We start from the raw sequence: 26,705 nt of genomic DNA, 5'->3' as shown, positions 1-26,705 counted from the left end.
ACATGGAAAGCTGCTTTTCTAGACAAATACTGGTGCGATTTTGTTTTTTTTTTTTTTAATAGCAGACCAATTTAGTACCGTATTGGCAGCATACAAACTGGTTTTATGGTTCCTCTGACTTCTCCAGGTGCTGAGACACGTCCTTAGGCAGTATTTTGTCGAGGACTGCGTCATAGTAAGGGCTGAAGACCATTTTGTTGTAGTTGACGAGACGAACATACTTGACAGCAATCTCTTCCAGCTCTCTCTGGATAGGACCTAATCCTCCTGGAAGCGCAGGCAGTGATTTCTGATGGCTAGAGGCAAGATAATTCCCCAGAAACTTTTGAATTCGAGAATCTGGAAAAAACGGAACAAGAGTTTCGATTTGTTTTTTAGAGAGCCCCTCAGCTGTCAGTCTCAGCGGCAGCAGCGCTGGCCCCAGCGCGCGGAGGAGCCGAGGCCGCGTGCCGCCTCCCGGCCGCAGCGCGGCGCCGCTGGGCCAGTGCCTGCTGCCGTTACCTATGAGCGAGCAGATGGCGTTGTCGGCGTTGGCCGCCGCCTGGATTTGCCCCTTGAGCCCCGTCTCCCTGTCGGCCGCGAGCGGCGCGAAGCCGTGCTGGGCCAGGCAGCCGTTGAGCTCCGCGCACACCTTCTCGCCGACGGTAGCCAGGGACTCCCGCATGTTAAAGGAGCTGCAGAAAGGGATGCAGAGCGTTACCTAAGAAGGGCTGTGCTCGTTCACTTTTCTTACACCTTTAAAAACATACCATTCATTTAGAGTTGCCTTGGTTATTAGAGTAATGGAAGAGGAGTAACCCACATAAAGCAAGAATTACCAAGTACAGAAGGTATTTTATATATACGAAAAATAAAGACAAAGGAGTAGGGGACTGCATTAAAGATCTACCCGAACAGGAAGGGCCATTCCGTCCATGCAGACGGCGCAGGTGAAGAGCACTGCAACCCTGCAGCGAGCACCGGATTCGCTGCGCGTTCACAGGCGCCGAATGCACCGCGCTCTGAGCACCCATGGAGCGGAGCTGCCGGCCCCCGCGGGCTCCAGCGCCGCGTGCCAGCCAGGCCTCGTGAGGAACGAGCCCTCGGAAAACACACTGGCAAGCGGCAGGGCCAAACCAGACTCTTCTGTGTCAGAAAGCTAGACCAAAAGGGCCAGCCCGGGTTAATTAAGAGCCCTTGTAACCTCCTCTCCATGCCCTATGGTCTACGGCAAAGCGAAGCTCAAACTGGCTATCTGCCAGGGCCCACGTGAATGCCCCCGTCTCTGTGCGCCCTCGAGAATTCGGTACTCACGGAAGATGCATTCCTGCCAGCAGCACCCTGACTATGGTCTTGATTTTCTCGGCAAACCCGGGTATACCAGCAAGCGCCGAGCCTGCCGCACTGAACGTGACCAGAAGGACGGTCCCCGTCAGCAGGAGCTGCTCCAGCTCCAGCTGTATTTCCTGAAAACGGGCCTGGTCCATTAACACGGTCTGCAAAGAAACGAGAAAGGCAGGAGAAGGAGACTCAGATGGGTGAGAGGCTGCTCGAGGCGGAGGCGGAGTCTCCATCCCCAGCCCCAGACAACCTGCTCAACCCGACACCGCTCCGAGCAGGGCTGCGGCCCGGCGGCTCTGCAGAGTCCCTTCCCAACAGAATTATTCTGTGACTCGCTCTTACAGATCAAAGCCATTTCTTCATTCCAAAATATTTCAGGAGGTTGAAAATACAAACACACACACATGTTAATGTATAATATACAACATTACACTGTAGATATAATACAATTTTCTGCTTTTGACATAAAACACACAGGCCTACTTAATCAGATTACTCCAATTTGACATGCTGACTCAGAGATCAGACCCAGGCACTTGTGAGATAGGCACAAGATACTCACTAAGGGACCATTACAAGTCCCTTAAATATTATTAGGCCCTTCTATATTATTAGGCTACCACACAAGGTGGCTTTGCAGGACTGAGAAATTTGAATTGTTACTGTTGATTGTTTTGTTTTTCTCACTTTTGTGACTGTTGCATTAATTCATGAATAAAAATCATGAATAAAAGCGTTTCAAAGATGATGCATAATCTACCTTTTAACTACTGATTTGGTATTGCAAATGAATTTTAATCCCCTGCTGAACCTGAAAATACACATTTTCTTTTTAAGAAACACTTCCCAGGTTAGATAAAGCAGAGAGAGCAACAAAACAGATATTTACTGTAATTCCTATTGAACACTCTCAAACACCCTTGAAGGAACACAGAAACAATAACTACTTCTGCTTTGTGGTTCCTGTAGGTTTGTTTCCAAGAGTTCTTTCTAGATGCACAAAAAGCTGTTTATTTTGCCGAGCACGAATTTCTGGCTTCTCTGCTCTGTAACAAGGGGTTAAGCACATCCAATTCAGTGCAACTTTCACAGTGTGTAACCGGCCTTTTTGTTTTCTCTCCAAACATCTGAAATGCACAAACTCGCCCCAGTTCAAAGGGGCGAGTTTGAAAGATTTTGAAGCAAAGCTTTAACTCCCAAACCCACAAACGGCTATGTGATGGCAGAGAGGCAAGGCCCGCGTTGCTCTGGTGCAGTTTCCAAACTGCTCCACACGACCAACAGCAGCGACTGCCGCCAGAGCACCCACCTTGCCCACCAGGCGCTCATTCACCCGGGGCCCTGCAACAGCTTCTCCTACTCTGTGGCGACCTTAGCCCACCTACGGCCGCGCAGAGAGCTTCTCTGCAGAGGAGAGCAGGCGCTGGAGCCCCAAGGGCCATGCGGCCTGAGCGCAGGCGCTGCCGCACGCGCGAGCCCTGCCGTGTCCCCGGCTGCTCCGGGAAGAGCGGCTGCCTCCCGCCGCCGCGTCCCGGGAGCAGCCCAGACCCGGGAATACTGCACGCTAACCCTCGGCGCTGACAGGGAATTGCCTCTGTTAAGAGAGCTATGAGCAGGCGCAGTTAAGGGAGAAGCTTTGAGTGCTGTGCTTGTGGCAAGGCTACAAATGCAAACAGTTTCCATTATGTTCCAGCAATATGAAAGCAGTAGAACAGAGACATCAATTTCTCTGTTAAATACCTACTTCTGGAAAAGGCCTGTTCACATGATCCCATTTCAGGAGCTTCAGATACGCCTGGTTTTGCACAGCAACGGAGCACAAGGCAGAGGCTCCGGCAGCAGCGCCGTCGTCGTCACCGCAGTGGGGAAGCAGCTTTTTGCAGCGCAGCTTTACGAGATCATCGGCGGCTTCTTGCAACCACTCTGTGACAAGGTCTAAGGAATCTGGGAAGGAGAAAAGGAAAAGTCCTGTTAAGAAAACTTGTTTTCAAAGCTATTTTTTTCCAAGTAACCCCATTTGGCTGCTATTTCTAATACCCATGATGTCAGTTACTGGTATGTGTTTTATTTACAGCATCAATCAGAACACGTAAAAGAAAAACAAAACCTACTGCATCATACACTCTATTCCAATGAAACAAAACTCCACTGTGTTGAGTGCTGGCATGTTGTATTGGTATACTTTTGCAAACCATAGTTTGCGGATATAAGCTTTCATTTGCCACCTGAATTACAGAACACAAAATCTAATTTCTTTTTGTGATACACAAACAGAAACGCAGAGTTTACTGGGATGTCAGAGGGGAAGAAAGAAAGAAACAAAATCATACTTGGCTGTTTCTCAAGAAACTCCTGAAACTTCTTTCTTTCATATTCAGCAGACTGCTGCATTAATTTTGGCCTAATACTAGTGACAGCGAAGTTTGCCATATCCATTTTCATTAGGTCTAACACAGAGAAAATTGCTCTAAACAAACAAACAGAAAAAGTTATTCAGGGCTACAGATGTTAAAGAGGCACTGTTTAAAAGACTTAATACAGATTGACCAAGGAAAGAGCAAAACCATGCATGCAAAACGTTAGATGTGCTCAACATGTCCAGGCAGGAGCAGAGGGAAGGCGGAGCGAGCGTGCACGTGCATGCGCGCACTCCTGGCCTTGTTCTCCCGCAGGAAAGCCTCCCCCACGGGTCAGATTTCCCAGGATGTGCAGTACCACGTGCCGGATACACGGGCAGACACCCCTGTTCCAAAGCTAGCAAGCTGCCTCTGCTGGCAGCCCCAACTGGCAGCCTCCATGGAAATGAAAGAATGAGCCCCCAGGGGAAAAAAATAATAATTTCAAAGCAACCGAACCCCTGCCTGCAATCCTTCTGTCAGGTCAAGCCTTGCTCTTGGAAGCTTACCAAATTAGAAAATGTTTTGGCATAAAAAGATAAAACAACAAGGATAATAGGATTTCCTCTAACTACCAAAAGCTTGAACTGTTTATTCAGAAATGGTGACAAGGCAGAAGCCTCCCCTATGCTCCCAGATCCAGCAGGTTTGCTCCTCTTTTTTAGGGGGAGGAGGAACTGGCTGAGGAACAACAGTGTCTTTTCCCCATGCTCCTGACCATATCCAAATTTAAAATCAATGGCAGAAGGTATTGAAAGATAAAGCAGAAAAGGGCAGAAAAGGCAAACTAACCTTTCGCCTGCAAGGTTTCAGAAAACGCCCTTCAGTGACCTGCAGGAGCCGGACACAGACCAGGGGGTCCTGGTCCCCGGGTGCATCTCCCCCTCATGGCTGCGTCCCCTTCCCTCCGGCCGTTTCCAGCAAGCCTCCCTGCTGGAAGCACCCCCATCCCACAGGCACACGGACAGCTACAGCTATTTAAAGGTCTCAGAACAACCAAAAGGTATCATCTCAGTACCTGAACAGAGGAACTATTTCATGAATATCTTTCAGTCTCTTAATTTCTTCATCTCGAGCTGGAGCACAGAGGGTCCCCATCATTCCAATAACAAATTCCACCAACTTGGAAATGTCCAGGGCCCCATTTTCTGCCTCCTGTTTTATCAAATCCAGATCAAGAACCTCTGTAATCTGGTTTCTTAGTCTAGTATGACCAGGCAGCAAGAAAGACAAGAGAGTCTGAAATGGAAAGATTTAACAGCGCGTTAGTCCTGCGTATCAAACGCTACAGGATCGAGGCAGTTATGCAACCATTTTCATTTACGCTAAAGGCCATTTACAAGTGGTATCTCGGGTTCATTAACAAAGCCAAGGAGTCATTTACCAGCTCTAGATTCAAATGCTACACACATGAGTACACAATTTATGTATGTTCACAGAAAATAATGCATTATGAAGAGATCAAGAGAGTCCTTTACGACCTGTGACATTTCAAACACTTCATTCTGCCTGTCCACCTGAACACAGATGATCAAATTCAGTAACTTACTTGGCTATGACAGCATCCTACCTCTTTAATTTCTCCCAACAGTTTAATTGCATGGTCATATGTTGGTGGCTCTTCCTGCAGCTGGGCTTCCAGGCAATCCCAGAAAGCTTTGTGCACAATATCTCTTACTTTTTTTTCCAAGCTGTGGGTAAACACAAGCAGTTAAAAAGGGCAGTACTTGTCTCTGCAACCACCTTATGTAGTGACCTGCAGAGCTCTGTAAGAGTAGTGTGTGTAATGAATAAGTGAAGATTAACAGAGAAGAAGCTACCATTTTAAGCTAATCAAGAAAAAAAAATACTGGATGTAGGATCTGGAATGACTCATATCCCAACAAAATGTTACAGGCAAGCAAAGAAGGCTACAGATTAAATCCTTGAAAGCAGCTGTTAAATGCCACTTCTCAAGTAGCCCAAATAGAAGATAAAGAAATCATAAAAATTATAGATTCTCTTCCGAAGAACAGTACTGATGTTTCTTTGCAGAACTTCACTAAGTAATATGACTCTACTGGCTAAGACTCATTAAGTAAACCTAGGAGAAATTAAATAACTCCCTTGATATGAAGGTTTCTGCAATTTCAACTCAAGTGCTGAGTGAAAGGCCCCACTCGGTTGGTATAAACAACAAACAAATCCCACAGTTCCAGGAACCAATTTCTAACTCAAAATATTGAGGTTCACTTCAGCAGGCACACTCCTGTTCACACCAGGTTTGAATTCAACATTGAAGAAAAACCATAAAATGCTCACATTCACACACACACACAGAGCACGCCTGCACCAAATCCCACGGATTCCCAAGGGCCGTACTCCAGGTGCCACGAGGCTCAAGCATCTCCCCAAAGTCCTTACATGCTGGGTTTCCTGGCAGCAGCCAGTGCTGCAAATACAGTCACAAGTGCTTTTGCCTTCAAGCACGTGTCCTTGGTATTTGCAAGTTGTGGGGAACTTACCTTTTTCCGATGCTCTTCCCTAGGCACCTGCTGTTGGCACGGCCAGGTAGGATACTAGACAGACCTTTTATCTGAACCATTACAACGGTTCTGCAGTTCCACAGTTATTAGTATTATTATTATTATTCAAGTGCTTAGTAGCAGTCTTACCTGTGTTCTGGTAATTCAGCTGGTTTTATGTGGAAGTCCCCATTAACAACAATTTCATGGGCTAGTGCCATGTTGGTTACTCCCTTCGCAGTTTCCATGAGCTCTTCCATGGACACAAGCCTAGGAGGACTAGCTGTAACATGGATAAAACAAAGGTAGTGACTGACTGCAGAAATCTGAGAGGTAGGAGAGCACGGGTTGCAACAGTTCCAGAAAATTTGATTTGCTTCCCGGCTGCCCTGCGAATTAGTGGTCCCAGTTGTTGCAGGTGATGTAACATCCTCCACGTGGGAGGCTGCTGACCCTGCTGGGCGCACAAAGCAGTGCTGAAAGCAGGAGGACACGCGCCAGGGAAGGTGCCAAGGGCACAGCCCGTCCTGCCCAGGGGAGCGACCCTGTCTCTGCTGAGGCCAGCTGAGACCTGCGGCTGCCAGTAGTTTCCAACATAAAACAAACCAACCAGGAGCCTTCCTATGCTGGGCTCACCGAGCCACTGAGGCTGGTTGCACAGAAAAGGCCCTTCAAAAACACATGCCCATCACCTGAATGTGTGCCATGTGCACACACAACGAGAGGGTTTTTCAGGAGAACCTCATTCTTCTCACACAGTGCTCTTTAACCCCTGTTTCCTTCAGCTTAGAGCTTAGTCTTGCCCAGTGACTATGGGAGCACAGCAGGAACTGATATTCTGAGCAGAACGTGCAGCCCAATGAAGCTGAATGAGAATTAACTCTTGTCCAGCTGCCAAATGACCTCACTCTAGCTGCAGAGGCAGTAAAAGCTAAGAGACTCTTTCAGGAACCAAAGGAAGCTCTTCAATCTTGGTACGTCATTGCACATTATTCCTACCCCTTCCAAGAGGGGAGGGCTCCAGCCCAACAGCTGCTCCGTGGTGCAGTGCAACACAAGGCTGTGCTCTGCCTGTCACTTCACAGGGCTGTCGCACACTGGCCAGCGACACAACAACATGAACTCCACACGGAACATTTCTGCATAGCGTGACACTATATACAACACTAAATGCACCTAGATTAGTAAGGGGTGCCAATAAAAAAGAATGAAACAAAACATGGCACATGCTGGGAATCTCTGCAAAAATTCGTGCCTAGTTATCTGAATAATTCCATTTCTTTGAACTGAATCCTCAGGACCAGGAGGAGGAAAAAAAAAAAAAAAAAAAGCTACTTTGATCTATAGAGCTGCGTGAAATAATCAGCAGTCCTCTCATATCTGGCTCCTCATGCTAAAAACAGGATGACAGGGACAAATGTGCTGTAGAAATAAACTCACAGCATGAGAGTCCTGTGAACAGTCTGACACTAAAACTGGTATTAGGATGGAAAATATTCCTGCACAGACCAGTCAAAGTTTATCAAATTTCAGTTTTAGAATAAATCCACTAAGCAGAACAACCCGAAAAGAGGTACCATTAAACTTTTGATCGGTATTGGGGGAGGGAGGAACACAAGAGGAAGAAAGAGGACGGGATATATTTGGTTGATAATAGACTCTCCTGCTCTGCACTAAAAACAGAGGCTTAGGCAGTCCAGAAAGTTCAGCTGATAAAGGGGACGGTAGCAACAACCCAGCTACAACGTACTAGAGAAGGGCCTTATCCTGTAAACACTCTCACAAAGCAGCTAGGACACACAGCTCAAGACAAAACAGTTACTGTGGACAACGAAGTACTGAAATAAAACTGGAAAAAAAACAACAGGAAAGGGTTTGTAGTGTCTTTGTGTTACAAACAGCTTCAAAGGACAGCAAATAACGAGGTTTCATATAGCATTTAACTGTAACACAGTCCAACACACAAAGAATGCTGAAAAACCCCATGACTGTCTACTGGATAAAAACAGAGAATTCTACTTAGTTTTAGAAGCAATTTTGCTTACACTTGGGTGTATCATCTCTGTGTGAAGCAGGAGGACTCTGTCGTATTCTCTTCCTGATGGACTGACCTGCAGTGTCCACGCTTGTCTCTTGGCCATCCTCCAAAGCACTCGGCTTGTCTCCACTTGTATGTGGCTTGTCAGGATTGTGGGACATTTTCACTTGTTGCTTTTTAGGAAAAGGAAAAAAAAAGAAAAAAGAAAAAGGGGATGAATAAACATTTTCTGACATGGCTAAATAGGAAATCATCACCTGTGGTACTCTTGATTAAGACAAAAAATTAGAAGAAGTCTTATGAAGACTCAGGTGATTTTACTCCTGTAACGGTGGGGGACCTGGATACTGACTCACTTTCCATCTTATACAAAAAGGATGCTTTTAACACAGCCTCCATTTACTTAATTTTTATTTCTAGGAAATTCTCAAAAAATCTGAAACTGTTCCTTTACCATAATGCACAGAGATGACAAAGAAAAAGATATTTAAGTTTGTTTTTTTAGCATTGCTTATGAAGGAGCAGTAAAAATATGTTTTGAATAAACTGTGGACATAGTTTACAAAAATGATTATGGCAAATGAAACATTACTACTATATAATGATAATAATGTGTTCTCAACCTAATATATTTCTTACTCGTATCAGCCGATCAGAACTTAAATCTAGGCCATCCAAATAAATGAAAAAATTAAAAAGCAGGAAAAGGACTAGGATCTAATTAATAAAGGATCTTACTCCCATTACTTCCTTCCATGCAAGACTCACCATTTACGCATAGAGATCTGAGGATGTTTTGTTAAAAAAACATAACTACAGTAATGAATCTGTATATCATTTAATGTAAATTTAAAATATTGAAATTATTAGTTTACTAAATGCTAGTTTTCAAATAATTTTTACTACATCACAAATAGATGCAGTTTACCCACCGATATACTGAAAAAATGGCCACTGGAAAAGCATGTCTCACTGTTCATTACCTTCACCTATTTTTTGTTCACCTTTTTCTTTGAGGAAGGTTTGAAGAATTCTCTGCTATACGGGAAGCTGCCGTTCAAATTTCAGTTCTAGGCAGCTCTGTTAAAAGGTACGTGATCTCACTAAATCATCAAATAATCAGAACCAAACAGTGGTGCAAAGAGGGAAGTTGAGAATAGGCTTCCAAAAAAACAGGAACCGGAAACAACAATAAAAGCTTATGGGAAAGCACCAACTTCCCCTACTACCTACTATCCTGGGATCACAGCTTTCTAAATTGAAAGAAACAAGTTTTCAGCAAGAGAACAACCCACAGAAGCACCTCACAGCTCTTAAGCATTCTTGCAGTCGAGGACTAAACTGGAAAGGATGCAGCACAAGCAACAGTGTGGAAATACAGAACACTGAATATAGTTTTTTAAGCAGAGCCACTGTAACGACGAACAGTTTAAACTGAATGCCAACAGTGTCGTGCTGCAAGACAGCCAGGAGACTCGGTGGATATCAGAAATTTTTACCCGTCTCCACAGCAATGACTCAGGATCGTCGCCTTGCTAGATGCACAGATATCTGCACGCAGCGAGGCAGCGCGCGTCCCCAGAGCACCGCGCTCCTCCCAGCGTGGGCAGGGGCGCGAAGCAGAACGAGCGCCACGTACCCCCGGCGGGGAGCACCCGACGCTGGCTCTAGCTCTAGCTCCAGCTCACCCCTGGCCTCCAGCCGCGTGCAGAGCCGCGCAAGGGCTCGGGGAGCAGCGGGAGCCCCCGCACCTCCGGCGGCAGGACAGGGCTCTCCCCGCCGCGGCGCTCCAGCAGCGAGAGCCCGAGGAGATCCGACGAGAACAGCAGTTAGACGGTGAGAGCTGAAACAGAAAATGCAAGATAGGTTAAACGGGGGGGAAAATACATTGTCTAGCCAAAATAACAATCTTACGTGATATATCTTGCACTCTCCCAGCGCGTTTTAGCCTCACAAGCTCTAGAAAAGTACAGAAATATTATTGGGGTGGTAAGCTGCTCCAGGACGCCCAGAGGAGATAAACAGTCTCTTGATTATTATGCCCCAGCTTTGCCCCCCCAGGCTATCATTCTTACCATACAGGATACACTTTCCATAAAATAGCCCATCAAGGGCTACAGCCTCAAAACTGCAACTTAGTCTAAATGCTCCTCGTTAAGAGCTTTCACCGTTCAGCTGGAAGCGCTCCCAGGCCGTTCAGCCAAAGGGCTTCTCAGCAGAGGAGGCTACCAGGCACACTTGTGGATTTAGTGCAGTTTGCAATAGTCTACTATTTTCTCCTGGTCTGCTGCGATTGTTGCCAGGACAGGTCTAGAACAAATCCTCTTTCTACGGGATAAATAAGCTTGACAATACCTCTTTCAAAAATGCAGTCATCATCTTTCATTTCACAGAAACAGTTCTCCCTCTTTACAGAATTCATTTCATAGAAACAATGATCCCTCTTTATTAACAGAGTCTACTACTTGGTACTTTCCTCCAGTGCTTTTTTTTTTTTTTTCCCCTTTATATATAATAACAGAAGTGTACGAGTAAACATAACAAAACAAATTAAACGCAAGCAAAACATTTTGCACTGGTCCTTTTCACCACAGGTCCCGCAAGCATCTGATGCAAATCGGCGTTCAGTGATCTCCACCATGCTGCTAGGAAGCACATGCAAAATGGGTCTGAACACAAAGCCACCTGAAACGCACAGGGCCGCCAGCTTGCGGGAGAAGCAAAGCAGCTACCACATCTCACAGGAGAAATGAGAATCTACCGTGTTTGCCTTAAAAATGAGCTGGGATCACCCCGCGCAGCGCTGTGCCCCAGCAGCTGCTGCTGGCTGCCAGCCCCGCACAGCCCCCTGCTCGGAGGATGATGCACAAACAAGCGCGGGGTGCAGCCCCCTTCGCCGGCGCTGCCGCAGGGCCGTTCTCCCTCCCCGTGCCGGCTCCAGCCGCCATGGCGCAGGCTGCCCGCGCCCCGCCGCCCCGCGGAGCTGCTCCCGGTGCCCCCGCGAGCCCGGCCGGGCGGCGCGGAGCTGCTCCCGGTGCTCCGCCGCCAGCCGCGCTGGGGCTGCCCCGGGCGCCCTGGCACGCGCGGGCCGCGCCGCAGCCTCCCCGGCCCCGCTGCCCGCCGCGCAGGAGCGCGATCGCCCCCCGCGCGCGCACGCACGGAGCCGCCGCTTGGGCTTTACCGCAGCGCGGCTCCGGCGGCAGCGCGAGCGCTGCTGGCTGCGGCAGGCGGCCGGGGGCCCCGCTCCGCTCCCGCGCCGGGCCCGAGCGCCCGCGGCGGCAGCAGCGGCGGCGGCTCCGCGGGGCGGCGCCCGGGCCGGCCCCGGCGCGGGGCGGAGGCAGCGGCTGCGCCGGCGCCACGTCCCGCCGCGCCCGGAGAGCCGAGGGCCCCGCGCCGCGGCCGAGAGGGGCAAGGGAAGGGCGCACGGGGGAGAAGCCCTGGCAGCAGCACCCGGCGCGTGGAGAAACAGCAGCAACAGCAAAGAGGGATTTAAAAAAACAAATCACGACCAAAGGGGGACCATCATTTGCAGGACAAGGGGGAGAGAAGAAAGAGGGAAAAAAAAAAAAAAAAAAAAAAAGCTAAGGAGATATATCTTTTTTACATCTCTACCCTCCCAATACCTTCTTATTGCACACCACAGTCATCTCACTTTCAGAGAAAGCCACACTGAAGAGAGAGTCTGTGACACCAGCATGTGGAGGCAGCACAAGAGTCATACCTCACAGAAGAGGGTTTGTACTGTTTAAAACAGTAATAAAAATAAAAGAAAACCAGAGGGCTTTTTTTTTTTTTTTTTTTTTTTGCTATTACCTTCTTTTTAGAGCTATTCCTAAACCCCTTTTCAACACACGTTGAAAGAGCTAATTCTATCTAGCTCCTGTATTTCTTACAGAAGTAACGCTCATGAAGTCTTTCTAGCACAGTCTCAAGGCAGCATAAAGGCACAGCACTGACATGTCGTATCCTCAGAACACAGAGATCTCTCATCCTGCTACGCACTTTCCCCTTACCACCGTCCATGTCACACAAGCTTGGAGTGTCACAAGAGACTAAATATGAGCAAAATATAGAATCAAATCCCACAACCCCAAAGCCCTTTGTTTTGTGCCAACTCTTTTCTAATTAGAGCTGGGGGCATCATGAAAAGCTTACAGAGAGCGCAAAATCTGCTATACCATAAACAAAAAATGCCTTAAACAGAGCGCCGGTAGCATTATAATGCATAAAAGCTGTTACCCCTAACTAGCTCTAGACAGCATGGTCCATGGCAATGAAAGCCCAACTGACTTAAAACCCAGAATGTCTTCTCATCCAAGGAGAGGCTATGGAGTTCAGGGTAGAGCATGTGATTAAAAGTTGGCAACAAGACCAGAGTCTCTCCCTTCCTCTATCTGAGGCTATTTTAATTTTTTTTAAAAAAGCATAATAGATTGCCATATATATATTAGTTAAACAGTATAGTTAACTGGCAAATTTTTGGAAAGCTGTCTCAGATGAAGCAGATGTTAACTCTAATTACACAACAAGATGAAAGGTGCATGACTGAATGACAAATTACAAGGTCAGGCAGAAAAAAATGTTTATGCTAAACTACAGCGCTAGGGGCAAAGACTGGAAGAGACACAGATGTCATTTGCAGAAGTGTTCCCAACCTCAGTGTTTCTCATACCTGAAGAGCACAGGAAGAGGCAGTAGACATGGCTTTAAAGGCAGAAAAACAAAAACAAAAAATCCTATTTTGGTACCAAAAGAATGAGCAATGCTAAGCTGTACGGTACAGGTTAAACTCAGGCACCACTACCTTTAGTAATTTAATTGCATAAACTCCATCACGTTCCACAAAATAATTTTATTAGATATATGAATACAAAAGATTTAAAAATATATTAGTGTTTTGAATGCTGCAGTAAGTATAGATTATTTCCCCTCTATAATGTCACACACACATATTAGTAACCTTGTCTCCAAAATACTGCATAAAAATACTTGGATTACTACTATGAAACTGACCTAACAGTCTCTTTCTCTCTTTGTCAGAGAGCTTTGAATCCTCATCAATAGCTTTTAGTAGGGATAACAGTTCATCTTTTGTGGTCTTCTCTGTATTGGAGCGATATTCACTCTCATCAAGCTTCTGGCAAAAGGTGTAGCCTAAGAGGAAGCACAAGACAATCAGACAGTGACAAGGCAGCCAGCCAACTTTCATTTCCACCTGTTGCAGGTTTTTTCCACCACCTCTACCTGTTTTATGTCCACAGATAGAGACAATAATAAAGGATTTAAGTTTAAGCTGTTACCTGTTATGTTACTAGGATCTTGGCCTTTCTGCATAGCCACAAGTTTATTGCTGACCATTTTATGTAGTGACCCTGGAATCTTAAATAAGATAGACAATTATCAAACAACAGCTAAAGAAAAAAGAGGACACAAGATAGCAAAAGCTTAATCATTTCCTAGCTCTTACCTTTAACACATCTCTTTGGTGATCCACAAGGAACAAGATCAGGAGGTCAGTTTTCCCTCTGGATAAGGTTTTATTGTTGATAATAGCCTTAGAAAACATTCTTTTTACAACCATCCTGTTGTCACTCTGAAGAACAAAGTGACAAGTAGTGACCAGAAGAGAAGCATTAGTCAGATTAGTCACTAAATAAGGGGTATGACATTTGTTCTTCTATAATCACTGCTTTTCACATGTTCAGCTGTTAACATCTTTCTCATGCAGTACCAGGCACCTAGATTTTAGTAAGCGTAATGCAATATTTAACAGTTAAGGATGCACACTGACCTCCTGCTGTAATTTGAGCTCAGAATTATGTGCTGCAACAGCCATAAAGTATAGTAGTCTCCTGAACTCCTCCCTCGTTTGGCTGTCTAGAAGTTTCAAGTAGAGTTGAGCTGCTTCTAAAGATTGCTCCATCTTCCCATTCACTGTGAAGAGAAACAAAGTTTATGGCCCTTTCAGGTCTGTCTTCAAAAATTGACAGTCTACTTTTACAACTTTTTGATTATTCCTTGAGCTACAGAAGTGCACCTCTAAACAAAACTTAACAAAAGAATGTTATCACATATACACAAAAAAAACCCTCACAGATGAGACCTGCTTGTGCAGTCTGAAAATAGTCTAGGCCCAGACATTTAAGAAATGTACATTTACAATTAACTTCAATTACACTTCACAGCCCACTCAACATGGCTGAAAGCAGCTGGAAGAGGAAAATAGTTCTCTTAAAAATCAACGATCTAGTTGTGACAATAAAGCTCTCCCAAAAAGTCTTAAGTATATTTCTAGGTAAACGGACTGGACTGATGAATTCATTACAAGCTACCTTGAGAAGGTGCTTGTTTTCAACCAATTGCTAAGTTTTCATCCAATTTGCTTTAGTATGCACAATACGAACTTTAGATGTGCCCGTTTTATTTAAATAAAGTATTAGACTTCATTGTAGACTTGTTTGCCATATGGGAAGCAGAAATGAGATACAAATGCAAAATATTCACCCCAAATATGATTAAGGAAGATAATTAAGGTAGAGCAGGATAAAAATAAATGAATGGGGAAACAAGGATGAGGAGTCATCGACTGACTGAAATAGCAAACTTCCTAGGATACTGCATAGGCAAAGTTTTAGAAATATTTTAATGGACAAATGTAGGGAGAGATTAAAACAAACAAACAAACAACCAGTAGTGAGTTGGGTACAGAGCTTCTAAATTCCTTTGACTTGGACCTTGTTGTCCATTTGACATTTAATTTCCATGGATATCAAGTACTAACAAATCATAGCATTCCAGTTTCATAGTCATTACATACAGATCCAAACACAAACTACAGAACTGCATATAGCCAGAACCTTAAAGAAGATTTTTTTTTTTAAATAGGCTTTAAAACAAAACCACACAGCTTGTCAGGCTTGAAGCCTGACTGCTCTACTAAACAGCAGTCTTCAGTTTCACATAAGCTCAGGACCTTAGCTTTATTTTAACTTACCCAACAGTTCTGCAATTCCTGAATGAATTTCAGGTGCATGGCTTAACAGTGGCTCCTTTTTCTGGCCATAGTATCTACCAATATTTTCAAACAGCAGTAGTTTCCATGCATCTGCTTTATCTGGCTGATCAGGCAAGTTCCTGCTAATATCAACTACCATATGATCTGGAAGATATTCTAGGCAATCTATTGCTGCAGAGAGCCACTCATCTGTTCTAGAAGACAAAATGGTTTCAGTTTTTAGCATTACATATTCATCATTTTAATTCAGTTGCATTCTGTTTGGCACAAAGCATCTCTACTCATTTTTCAGTGTGAAAGCTGGACAGGCAAGTGCTTAAATACCTTAGGAATTGTTCCCAGAGGAGACAAAAAAAAAATCCTGTCCCACTCATATCACAGTTATATAGTTCTTAGCTGTGTATTTAGTCAGGATGAATAATTAGTATTCTTCCTAGCTAAACAGTCACAAGCAGTTGAACCTAAACTTAGTGATGTCCTCTACTGTTACAGACAAGGACAAAAATCATGGCTAGATAAACAGAAACCTGAGCCTTGATCTGATTCAGACTGGTAAGTTTTTCAGTCTGTGCTTTTAACTGCATTTATACAGTTTCAAGCTCAACTTTCTCTTACTTCCTACATTAAGAAACAAAGCAAGAAGCAAAACTGTAGGCCCACAGGTAATTGTTTGGAAAGCTTGAAGATAAGCAAAATATTCTATTCTTCCATTAATACAGTAAACAATAGTCATCCCTTTGAACACTATCTGTGCCTTCAAAAGCTCTTCCAAAGTTCAGCAGAAATTGTCTCAGCTATTTTATATCTAGCACTTAGTAATTGCAATGTACTAGTTCCAGTCAAGTCTAACAGATATGGAGATATGTGCCCGTGTGTCCTTTATACAGTACTAGAGGCTAGGAACAGTTGTTCTACACCAAAGTTAATTATGCTTTATTTTTAGCTTTGAAATCCTTCTACTCCAAGTTGAATATTAAATACTCACTGTGAGTCACTGAAAGCCTTTAGAATCTCTCTGTCCAAGTAGTTACTCGTGATGATATACCCAGCTCCCTTCTTTGGCTGTGGAAGCTGAGGTTTGCTCTCTCGGTGCTCAAGTAAAGAGTCAAGGAGTGGAAGGTCCACGAGCTGCAGCAGACGAGCAATTGTTTGTTCTTGCCATACTTCATTAATGACTGGGAACAGAAGAATACACAAAGCATACAGATTTGGCAAGTGCAGGAAAGCTAAACAAAAATAAAGCCAGAAAACCCCACGCAACTGCTTCCTCCCACTAATCCTAGACCAACAGTTTTATTCTTCCCAAAACAAAGATTTACAGTAACAGAAAGCATGTTCCTTATCAATATTAAGTGGATTATATCACAGCAGAAGAAAAGAGTCAGCCACTTGTTTATCTAAATATAAGTGTATGAGAATGCTTTTGGATAAATCTCAAGTGCCTTACATTCTTTGTTTCCTAATTAGGAAGCAATCCAGATAAGGATTCAATGTCACTTTTTTTTTTTCTCTCCTTTCAATCTCTTATCATAACTCCTACAACTAAAAACTATAGAAACTCCTGAGAGTTTCCATAGCATGCATTATCACTTTTGTAAAGGGAAAAAACATTCTAAAATAGTTTAGTTAGAAAGGACATTAACCATCAGGAAGAACTTTTGGGCCCTTAAATACACAGCACTGAAGGAGGTGAGAAGGGAAGAGTTTTAGCCAGCAGCAACTTACTAGCCATTATTGAGGGTGAATGCACCTCAATTAATTGAACATTATAAAGAATTTTCCTAGCTCGACTTGAAATCTGTAGCAACTGTGTGTTTTTTTTACTTAGATTTCAACCCCAATTATACTGAATAGACTGAACCTATTAAGCTAAAAAGCAGGCTTGCAAAAATATTGTTTGGCTTTCTTATGACACGGCATTCAAAACAAAAATACTGGTGTCAGACTGACTTGATCTCAGATCTGACAATCAATCATAAGTCCTCCTATGCCTAGTAACATCCAGTTATGTTACTTTTCTTCATACACAAAAGCATTATTTGGCTTACCTCGACGGGACAGACTTTCCGAGATGTTTACTTGAGGAGTATTTGCAGGCTTTAGACTCAAGTTTTTCCAGAGATCCTCCAAGCTTTCTGGTTTGACAGGAGTAGGGTTAAACATTGTCTTCTCATATCTGAAATAAAAACAAATAAAAGAAAGCAAACATTCAACATCAGAGCTCAGGTCTTAAAAGAAGATGCTGGAGAAGTTGTAATAGTTGGAGTTAATTCCAGGGTCCTATTCCCTCTGGTCCTACAGCAGTTTGCAATAGTATAACAACACAGGAGACAGCTATCTAGTGCACATGAAGACACAGCTGAAAAGGCTTGAGGGTGGGAGTGCTAAATTTGAAGCATAGTCAAGCAAAGATGATGAAATAAGTCTTCTTATCTCTTCCTTCCCTTAGCGATTGGATACTACTGAATGGATTAATGGCTTCTGCAGACTTAGATCTGCAGTGACTAAGGGCAGTGACTAAAGGTATCTCCATTTCACTAGCCTACTTAAAGCACTTGAGCACCATTTGGTTATATTAGTATAGAGCCTAATGGATAGGCAGCATCTCAGTTCCCACACACACAGAAAGCACTCCAATAATAGACACAGAAATGAGTAACCATGCAGGCTTACCGGGTCCTAGAAGTACACTGTCCCCTTTATCTCCCTCCACCCTCCGTAAAAATACAGAGTTTTTCTACTGTAAAACATCTTTTACCTTCCATTAAGGACTAACCTTTGGGGTGTACACTGCTGATAATCTTTATCGAGATCCATTGGGTTTGAGACATTTGTGAACCGGTAGAGACTACTGCTACTATCTTCAAATACAGATCGCTTGTCTTTTCCAAAGACTCTAGTGGAAACAGCCTCAAACACCTTGTAGTCCATCAGCGCTTGACACACTCGCACTATTTTTGCACGAGAAATATCCACATCCCCAAAATATTTGTTCTGTAGAAGATGAGCAAAGACAACATCCACGGCATCTGAGCCGATGAAACAGTCATGGTAGCACTTTAGGTTTTGTCGACGCTTTTTCACTTCCACTTGAGTTTGAAGTGCACTGATAATGCTGCTCCAGACATAAGTTGCTCCAAACGGCTTCTGCGCCAAGCTAAACCCTAAGGATACAAGGATGGGGAAAGCAAGAAGACTGAACTCGTGCTGCAATTAGAAGACAAACTGCCACTAGCTCTCATGAAACATTCAAGGAGTTAAAACCTTTGCAAGTTCTAATTTGGTCTGGTTTTAGCCAACATCTAATGCAGAGAAATCACTGCTCATATTAACACTTCAAGTCTGTCTGTATTGCACCACTGCATCTCACTCTGTTGGTGACTCCCAACCCATTATCTTGAGGCTTTTATGATTAAAAAGTTTTTACTTCCCCCTGTCTAACCATCCTGTCACTTTGTTGTACCATTCTTTTAGTTACTCCTTCGCTATTTAAAGGCCAACTAGATCCACCTGCAATGCTCTAGCTTACCAACAACACGATACAGTTAGGGGGTGGTGAGAAAGGGAAAAGGGATAAAAAAGACAGGTCAGAAAAGCAGCAAGAAGGTGTGTGCACATAAGCTGCTGAGTACTAGTGCTTAGCAGATCACACTCAATATCATAAGTTTTCTTAAGACGTAGTTTACCAGGCACACATTCCATAGTGCGGCTTTCTAGCTGCACAAATCTAATCAAGACACAAGCTCTGTGTACTCAGTACTACTTCCTCGAGCCTGCCAGCCTTCCCTCCCCAGTAAAGCCACTGGGCTATTACTCATTTACCAACCTGGAGTTAAGAATAGCATGCTTGCAACCAATTATGAGAGGCTAGCATTAAAACACAAATATCTCAGCAAGTAAGTAACTGGAAATCAGACGAAGCTTAAGAGATTAAAAACAAGAAAAACTGAAGAAAAGAGAAATCAAATGCTGAAGAAAAAAATATGGACTCATAAATTGGCAGCATTCCCACAGAAAGACATCTGGGGTTATGACAGACTTCAAACCAAATGAATTGACAGTGCATTGCAGTGTTTTAAAAAAAAATGCATCTCATTGTGGAACATATTACCATGAACATTTTGCACAAAGATGCAGGAGACAATTTATCTGTTCTGTTCAGTCTGAAGAGGCGTTAGCTAGAGAAATGCATTCCAGTTTGAGGCACCAGAGTTTCCAGCTGGTCTCCATCTACCAGAATGTCCAGAAATTAGCAGGTTGGGAGGAAAGGAGAAAGAGATTAAGAAAAGCAGGGACTAATAACCTCTGTATGCACTATCATTATTATAAGGAGCACCTGTTACCTGCAGACCCATTACCAAGCAGACACAGCTTTGTGAAGGCTGAGGTTAGAAAGACTTAAGATAAGAAGGCAAGCATTGGAACAGAGAAGGCAGAGGTGTCCTTGTCCTGGAATCTCCATTTTCCAAAGCTGCAGAAGGACGAGTCAGACACAGGAGCAGAGCACCTAAATGTTGACGCTGCCTGAAAGGGGGCAGAAGTGCCAAGACAGCACAGCCCCAAGCTGTGGTGCCGAGCAGCATGCTAGGAGGGGAGGGAAGAGAAGAAAGAAAGGAAAAATAAAACTCCCTGAACGTCAGCTCCGGTTTCCATCGCTCTCGCCCTCACCTTTAGACAGGGAAGCGGCACTGAGCGCGTCTCCAGGCTGTCCCAAGTCCAAGCGCCCGCGGGGCACAGGAGCGGGACTCGCCCTCCCCCAGAGCTTGGCGCTCCCCTGCTTTCTCCGCTCACTTTCGGCCACAACCGCGTCAGCCCCACCGCGACCCCGCGCGCTAACGAAGCGGCGCCAGCACAGCGGCCGTTAACGGACGGCGGGGCAACGGCTCCAACCCCAGTCCCCGGCGCGGAGCAGTCGCGACCCAGCCAGGGACTGCCCGGGCCCACACCCAGGCCCAGGCCCAGGCCCAGGCCCAGGCCCCGTCCCGCCCCTGCCCCGTACCCGGCGGCCGCTCGGCGGGGCTGCAGACGGCGCGGAGGTCCAAAGCAGCCGCCTTCTCCCGCACAGAGGCCATGGAGGACGGCGAGAGCGGCACTGCCGCCCGCCCGCCGCCGCCGCGAGGTAACCCGCCGGGGGGCGGGGCGCCGCCGCCGCCGCGCGCCCCCATTGGCTGCGCCCGGGCCGCGGGGCGGGGCGCGCGCCGCAGCCGTTGAGCGGGCGGCAACGCCCTCCAACCGCCGTCCCGGGCGGCGAGGCCGCGGAAAGGCGCGAGGTAAAACACATATAGCGCTTACGGGAACAACAGCACGAGCGGCGCTGCGAGGACCTTCCTGTCGGCGCATTTGCTACGCATGGAACTCTTAAGCCTACAGGAAAAGGAATCTACTTCAGCTATGGCCAAGGCCCAGCCTTTGGAAATCTGATACTGCTTTTCAGCAGGCAGAAGGGAAAAGTGGAGATGTCTATCTTGGGGACAAAGCTGGAGGGAAAGTATAACAGAAGATGGTTCTGCTGTTCTCATAGGTGCCTGACTCTTTGGACCGTTGCCATTAAGGCATTAGATACACCATTAAAAATATATAACACATGGATTGGTGTGGATTGCCATGATACATTATTTTCTTACTCCCTGTTTTCTAAGAGCTTGAAGTTGCAGCTAGCTACTTCCAAAATACTTAGACAAAATTAACTGCAAGTCAGTACATGCCTAAATTCATTTTGATTTTTAAATAAATGATTTCTGCATAGTTGTTGCAAAGCAGCAAGGTATTCACTCATGCTGCAACGGTTCACTGTAATGTTGAGACAACATCGAACCACCAGCAGTTTCAGAAGGTGGTGGTGAGAACACTGCCTCTTGTATCAGAGGACCTGTCAAAACCGTGTTTGCAGGAAACAGAGCCAGCAAGCGCTAGCACCCAGCTAGCTGCAAATGCAGGGGTTATCAACTTTCTGTATGTTGTTACTGAGTGAGTGGCACGCCACGGTAGGCTTTTGTGTCTTTGCCTGTTTCACCAACAGTGACCACAACACACCCGTTTATCTGTCTGCTCCGACAGGCAAAAGACATGGATACACAGACAACAGCTCGTGGCTCGCCTGCCAGCTGCTGTCCCAACAGCAGCTCATGTCAAAGGACACTACAAAAAGCTAGATGCTGTTCAACAGTTCTTACATTAATTTAAAATGTTTTGCTAAAGAATTATAGAATCACAGAATGCTTGAGGTTGGAAGGGACCTCTAGAGATCATCTAGTCCAACCCCCCTGCACACGCAGGGTCACCTAGAGCACGTGGCACAGGACTGCGTCCAAGCGGGTTTTGAGGATCTCCCGAGAAGGAGACTCCACAACCTCTCTGGGCAGCCTGTTCCAGTGCTCTGTCACCCTCACTGTTAAGTATTTTTTCCTTAAGTTCCTGTGGAACTTTTGATGCTTCAGTTTGTGGCCGTATCCCCTAGTTCTGTCGGTGGCCACCACTGAAAAGAGGCCAGCACCATCCTCCTCACTGCCTTCCTTGAGGTACTTATAGACACTGATCAGGTCTCTCAGCCTTCTCTTCTCAGGCTGAACAGGCCCAGCTCTTTCAGTCTTTCCTCACACAGCGTAAAGCACAGACATAAGCACCTAGATACAGTCTGAATTGCATGAAATGCTTCTACACAGTCACCAGACAGAATGGGCGCTCACCGGGACAGTTTCTAGCTCATGGTTCCTTTGACTGCAGTGGAGAGACCTCAGAGCAAGTACAACTGTGCTGCTGTGTTGGCATTACCTTCCACAGCATTTTCCTCAAATGAGCCTTCATGAAGCTGAACACGGGATGCACAAGAGAAAAAGCCACATACATGATTAGCATCACTTGTACTCAAGTCGCCAGGACCAACTTCGCAGCATCCATATGCACGTGGAGCAGTATCTTGTGCCAAAAGCTGTTCCACTGAAAGAACACAGGACTGCATACAGGTGCAGGTGCTGCATAAAGTAAATACATCAAAAAGCTGGTGCACAGAGTATGGCAACAGCATAATTAAGGGAAGTTTGATTATATGTAAAGCATTACTGTTTGCTCTGAATCTAATAAAAGGATGTAAAGTTGCACACACACAGAAGTGTGATGTAGTGCCTAAAACTAATTTTAACAAGTTGTGCGGTTGCGTCCTAATTTGCATAGTGTAACTTTTACTGTAAGGAATATCAAAATAAATGTCTATTTTGATTTGATTTCACGTCATCTAGAAATCATATCCTCCTATCGACTACAACAGGATCAAGAGATTCTCAATAATTTCCCAACTCAAGACACACAGAAATTTTTGGAAACTTATGTAAGAAACCTAGAGTTTAAAAAGAGGCAGAAGCAGGGTATTCAAAAGACACAATTTCAGGCATGTCTTTACTGATCAAGATATGAATAAATTAGTCATGTCAATTAAGTGTTTGCTTGAGCATCAAGATGATAAAGAATAGAGTGAACTGTCACCTATATTCAGGTTTTCTTTGATTATGGGGTTGCAGAAGGCAAAACCGAAACTCCTGTCACGAAGTGAAAAATTGAGGAATACCTTTGTGTTAAGTTCTGGCTAGCTTTTTCCATAAGGAGCATGGAAGCTGGGCAGCCACCCAGTATTTGGATGAGAGAGAACCTGCAATTCCAGGCATTTGTGGGCACAAATGACAGAGATACAAATGAACACCAGACTCACTGAGTGAAAAATGACCAACTCCTCTTTCAATATCATTATTTAGGAGACAAAAGTTGAGGAAGTACTGCCTAAAATATGGAGGCATATGCATGGAAAATACAGGGTTCTTTCAAAATCCAAGACTGATTAGCAATTTGTTAAATAGTGTTCTGCATTCTCCACAAAAAAATATATATTTCTTTACATTCCAGTATTTTAGGAAAACATAAAAGAAACTGAACCCAGGAGTAAAATATTCTAGAAGAAAAACATTGAATTTGCATTATGTTTTTCACATTTGTAAGTGCCAAAAATTAGGAAAAGGTTTGAATTCTCAGTGAACACTAGCAGACCATGATATAAATAGCCCTTTTTTTGCAGAACACTTCTTTTTTTTTAAGAAAAAATAAATTCTGATTCCACTTTTCTGAAGTATTAACAGATGGTGCTCTTCAAATGTTAATCTTAAATCTCATACACAAATATCAGATTACAGAAGGCTCTTTCCTATACCAGATTTCTTTAGATTTCAAATGTCTTCCCGCAACAATATAATCTTCAAAGACTTAAGTGTAGTCAGAGCTTAGATTTAAATTAAATATATATAATATTTTATTGTCATAATCACAAGAATTTACTGGACCCAGTCTTTATGGCTTTGTTTCTGAAAAGCCATAGCAAATAATACTTACCATAAAAATTCAAAAAAGTATTCCAGATATTTAGAACAGTTAGTCTTTTGTACTTTTTACTTAAATATCAACAATGCCTGTATTCATTGCAGTGCTGAAGCTGATGAGAAGAGTACATTTTGAAGAGTAACCCTTAAAATGTTGCTCCATTCCATTCACAAGTGATCAGGCAAATTAAACTTCAACATACACTACACTCGCACGTAAAGGTACTGACTTAAACAAAACAAAACAAACAAAAAACAAAACAAACAACAAAATCCCCCGGGAGTTTCATTTACAGGAAACAAAACCCTACCATTTAATTGCATGAAGACATAAAACACTGTGTTGATTTTTCATGTTAGAACTGTCCTACAAAAATCAGAAAACTTTATCTCCCGCTTTTATTAATCTCAAATTCTAAAAATGAGAGCTATTCATATGATATTGGATGGCAAAAGACTTTGATACGTTAGAAATACGAAGGAAGTGGAAAGAACTCGCAGAGCAACTGTCTTAGTAAGATGTTGTGCTATTTGTACTAAAGAGCGTGAGAGGTTTGCCTGGGGCAGAGCTCCATGGGTTACAGAAGATGAACACTCTCCCTTGGGGTGCAGAGCAAGTTGTTCACATTACTGCTCAGTCCCCATATCCTATCTGCATCTAGGACAAAAAAAAAAAAATAGCAGTAGTAGGTGGGTCACGATGATGCCATCCTGCAACATTTAGCCCACAAGTCCAACAATACTTGAGACAAGCCACTCGCAGTTGCACAGCTTCAGCAAGAATAAGATTTACTCCCCGAGTGCAGACTTCAAGATTTCGTAACGACACGAAGCCCGTCAGAATTCCACCCCTGCATTCCTGCAGAGACTGGGACAAACAACAAGCTGGCGAGACGGAAGCCTCTGGGTGAGCGCATGTTTGAATGAACAAAGCAGGCACTGTTGAGGAGGGAGATCCTTCCGTCCCTGGCCAGAATACCAATGCGGGTGCACAGCAAAGCAGAGCAGGAGAAGGCAGGCGACCAGCCGGGCGCGCGCTGACCTCCGGCGGGACACGGCTTCGCCCGGAGACGGTGCCAGCACAGGGGCTGGCACGGGAGCAGACCAAAGCCGGAGTTACTTGCCTTGGCTCACTTCAAGGAAGTGCACAGGGCACCAAGGCTACTAGCAACATGACGCACAACACAGACCGGCCTCCGCAGCTCTACTAGGACATTTTAATAAGCTAAACTGGTAAGGAATTTGGTCTTAAATGCTAAGAAGACATTTAAGATATGCATATATTTTAAGCAGAGCTTGACCACAGCGTGCCCAGGATAGTGTGGTCCCAACAACCCTGTTTGGATAAAGACTCCTTGCCCAGCAGTACCGGCTCACTATGATCCCCACGCCAGAAACCGGCTCAACTAGAAGGAGCACTCACAGGGCTCAACTACAAACAAGTAGTTGACATTTAAGAACTTGCCATCTAGCCACCTACCAGTCAGGCACTTAGCCTTTTCCAGGGAGCTGTGGTAGCTGATAAACTGTATTCCTGTGTATTGCAGGACAAAAACACGGGCACTGACTGAAGTCACTGCTAGCGCGGTTCTAAAGCAAGCTCCAAGGAGCCGGGCAGAGCGCCGACGGTAGCGGGCCGCGGGAGCAGGAGCAGCAGCAATTTCGAGCCGATGCTGCTAAGCGGGAACTCGTGCTCATCCCCGGGACAGGTTTCGTGGCCCTGATCCCCAAGCAAGGAGCTACCAGCAGCACAAGGTCAACAGGATGGAAACAGCAGAGAGACAAGGGGAAAAAAATACAAAAAATCTAAGCCGATTTGCTGAGCATAGGTGAATTCTTGATTTTGACCATCTGTTCTTACAACCCACCAGTTACGTTGTTGTTATTCCATATAATACTACATTGAATTTTAGCTCCTTTCTTCAATTATGCTGTTCACATTCTGTTGTGGCAGCAAAGACGTGTAAGAATAACGCACAGACTAATCACACTAAAAGCCACCAGTTAGGAAGAAGAGGGCAGCCAAACAAGATAAATATATTGACTGTATATTGCCTGGAAGTTTTACAGTTTAACTGGTATCTATCATTAGCATCATTACTTTCATATTTCCGTTTTACTCTTATGCTCAAAAATGTGCATTTTCTTGAATGCTATGCTTTTAATTGCCATTTCCATGCACGCTAACCATATACACATTCATCTATGTTGAAGTGTAAGACTTGAATGCACTGGTTAAAATGCTAGCAACCTATTTCCCAATAAATCTCCTTAACTAGGTCAAAGTCCTAGTTTGCACAGTGCTGTGGAATCTTTTTGTTTATTGGAGATGTTCAAACTCTACAGACAGAGAAGTCAATTCATTTTTTTTTCCTAACCCTTCACATGGATGTCTGAAGTAACGTGAAACTGCTAACCTTTTGAGAATATATCTGCATTTGCAAGAATAAGAAAACTCCATCGGATTTATAATATAAATATTTCTTGAAAGGGCTTTTGTTCATCTCACACTTCTTGTTGAAGTGCTGACTATACAATAGAAGACGGACACAGAGCCCAGGAAAACACGCACTTGAAAACAGCTTACTACAGGAGGCAGTGAAAAACCACTGCTTCCATGCAGGCACATACAGGCATCTGGGCCTTTCAAGACTGGAAATAAAACCCCTCTTCTGAGAGCAAAACGGGAGGCAGAATAAGATTACATTGAATTTATCTTCTCGCAAAGCTCACTGTGTGTGTCAAAATCCAAATCACACTCTGGTGGCGCCCTCAACTACGAATGTGCCACTGGATCACGTTGCTAATTTGCCATCACTTTTCAGTCTCTTTTACTATACATTGTATGTCTCACAAAACTATTTCATAATTGGGACCACTCCTACCACCTCCCCCGATATTCTAAAAATATGTATTTATCTTCTTGCTGAGATTCCTCTTATACTGGTCTTCATACACATATGAGCAGTCCTACCTCATTCTGGATCTGTTTTTCTTCAAATGAAGGGCCTTAACTGCTCCTCATTCCTATCTGGGTGGCACTGCTGCTATTACTGCTTCCCTCTAGCCCTT

The 26,705-nt window shown here is 44.6% G+C and overlaps 2 protein-coding genes across 2 annotated transcripts; both read right to left on the bottom strand.

Moving 5' to 3' along the window:
• Window positions 1-66: 66 nt before the first annotated feature.
• Window positions 67-8,601, bottom strand: TCP11L1 (t-complex 11 like 1). The gene is made up of 9 exons (XM_088525891.1): window positions 8,266-8,601; window positions 6,371-6,503; window positions 5,287-5,407; window positions 4,735-4,955; window positions 3,651-3,787; window positions 3,065-3,264; window positions 1,294-1,475; window positions 502-674; window positions 67-339 (listed from the first exon to the last, which is right to left on the bottom strand). The coding sequence occupies exons 1-9, from the start codon at window positions 8,510-8,512 to the stop codon at window positions 104-106; spliced, it is 1,650 nt and encodes a 549-aa protein (XP_088382017.1). The 5' UTR covers window positions 8,513-8,601; the 3' UTR covers window positions 67-103.
• A 4,489-nt stretch (window positions 8,602-13,090) lies between these two features.
• DEPDC7 (DEP domain containing 7) lies at window positions 13,091-20,387 on the bottom strand. The gene is made up of 9 exons (XM_088525892.1): window positions 20,273-20,387; window positions 18,050-18,437; window positions 17,322-17,449; window positions 16,259-16,448; window positions 15,253-15,467; window positions 14,050-14,192; window positions 13,726-13,851; window positions 13,559-13,637; window positions 13,091-13,412 (listed from the first exon to the last, which is right to left on the bottom strand). The coding sequence occupies exons 1-9, from the start codon at window positions 20,343-20,345 to the stop codon at window positions 13,198-13,200; spliced, it is 1,557 nt and encodes a 518-aa protein (XP_088382018.1). The 5' UTR covers window positions 20,346-20,387; the 3' UTR covers window positions 13,091-13,197.
• Between the last annotated feature and the right edge of the window lie 6,318 nt (window positions 20,388-26,705).

The sequence above is a fragment of the Tinamus guttatus genome, unplaced genomic scaffold (assembly GCF_059628265.1).
Source record: "Tinamus guttatus ecotype Peru unplaced genomic scaffold, ASM5962826v1 Tinamus_guttatus_pri_ptg000240l, whole genome shotgun sequence".
NCBI lineage: Eukaryota > Metazoa > Chordata > Aves > Tinamiformes > Tinamidae > Tinamus > Tinamus guttatus.
The sequence above is the reverse complement of the archived record's forward strand: the minus strand, read 5'-3'. Positions and strand labels throughout refer to the sequence as shown.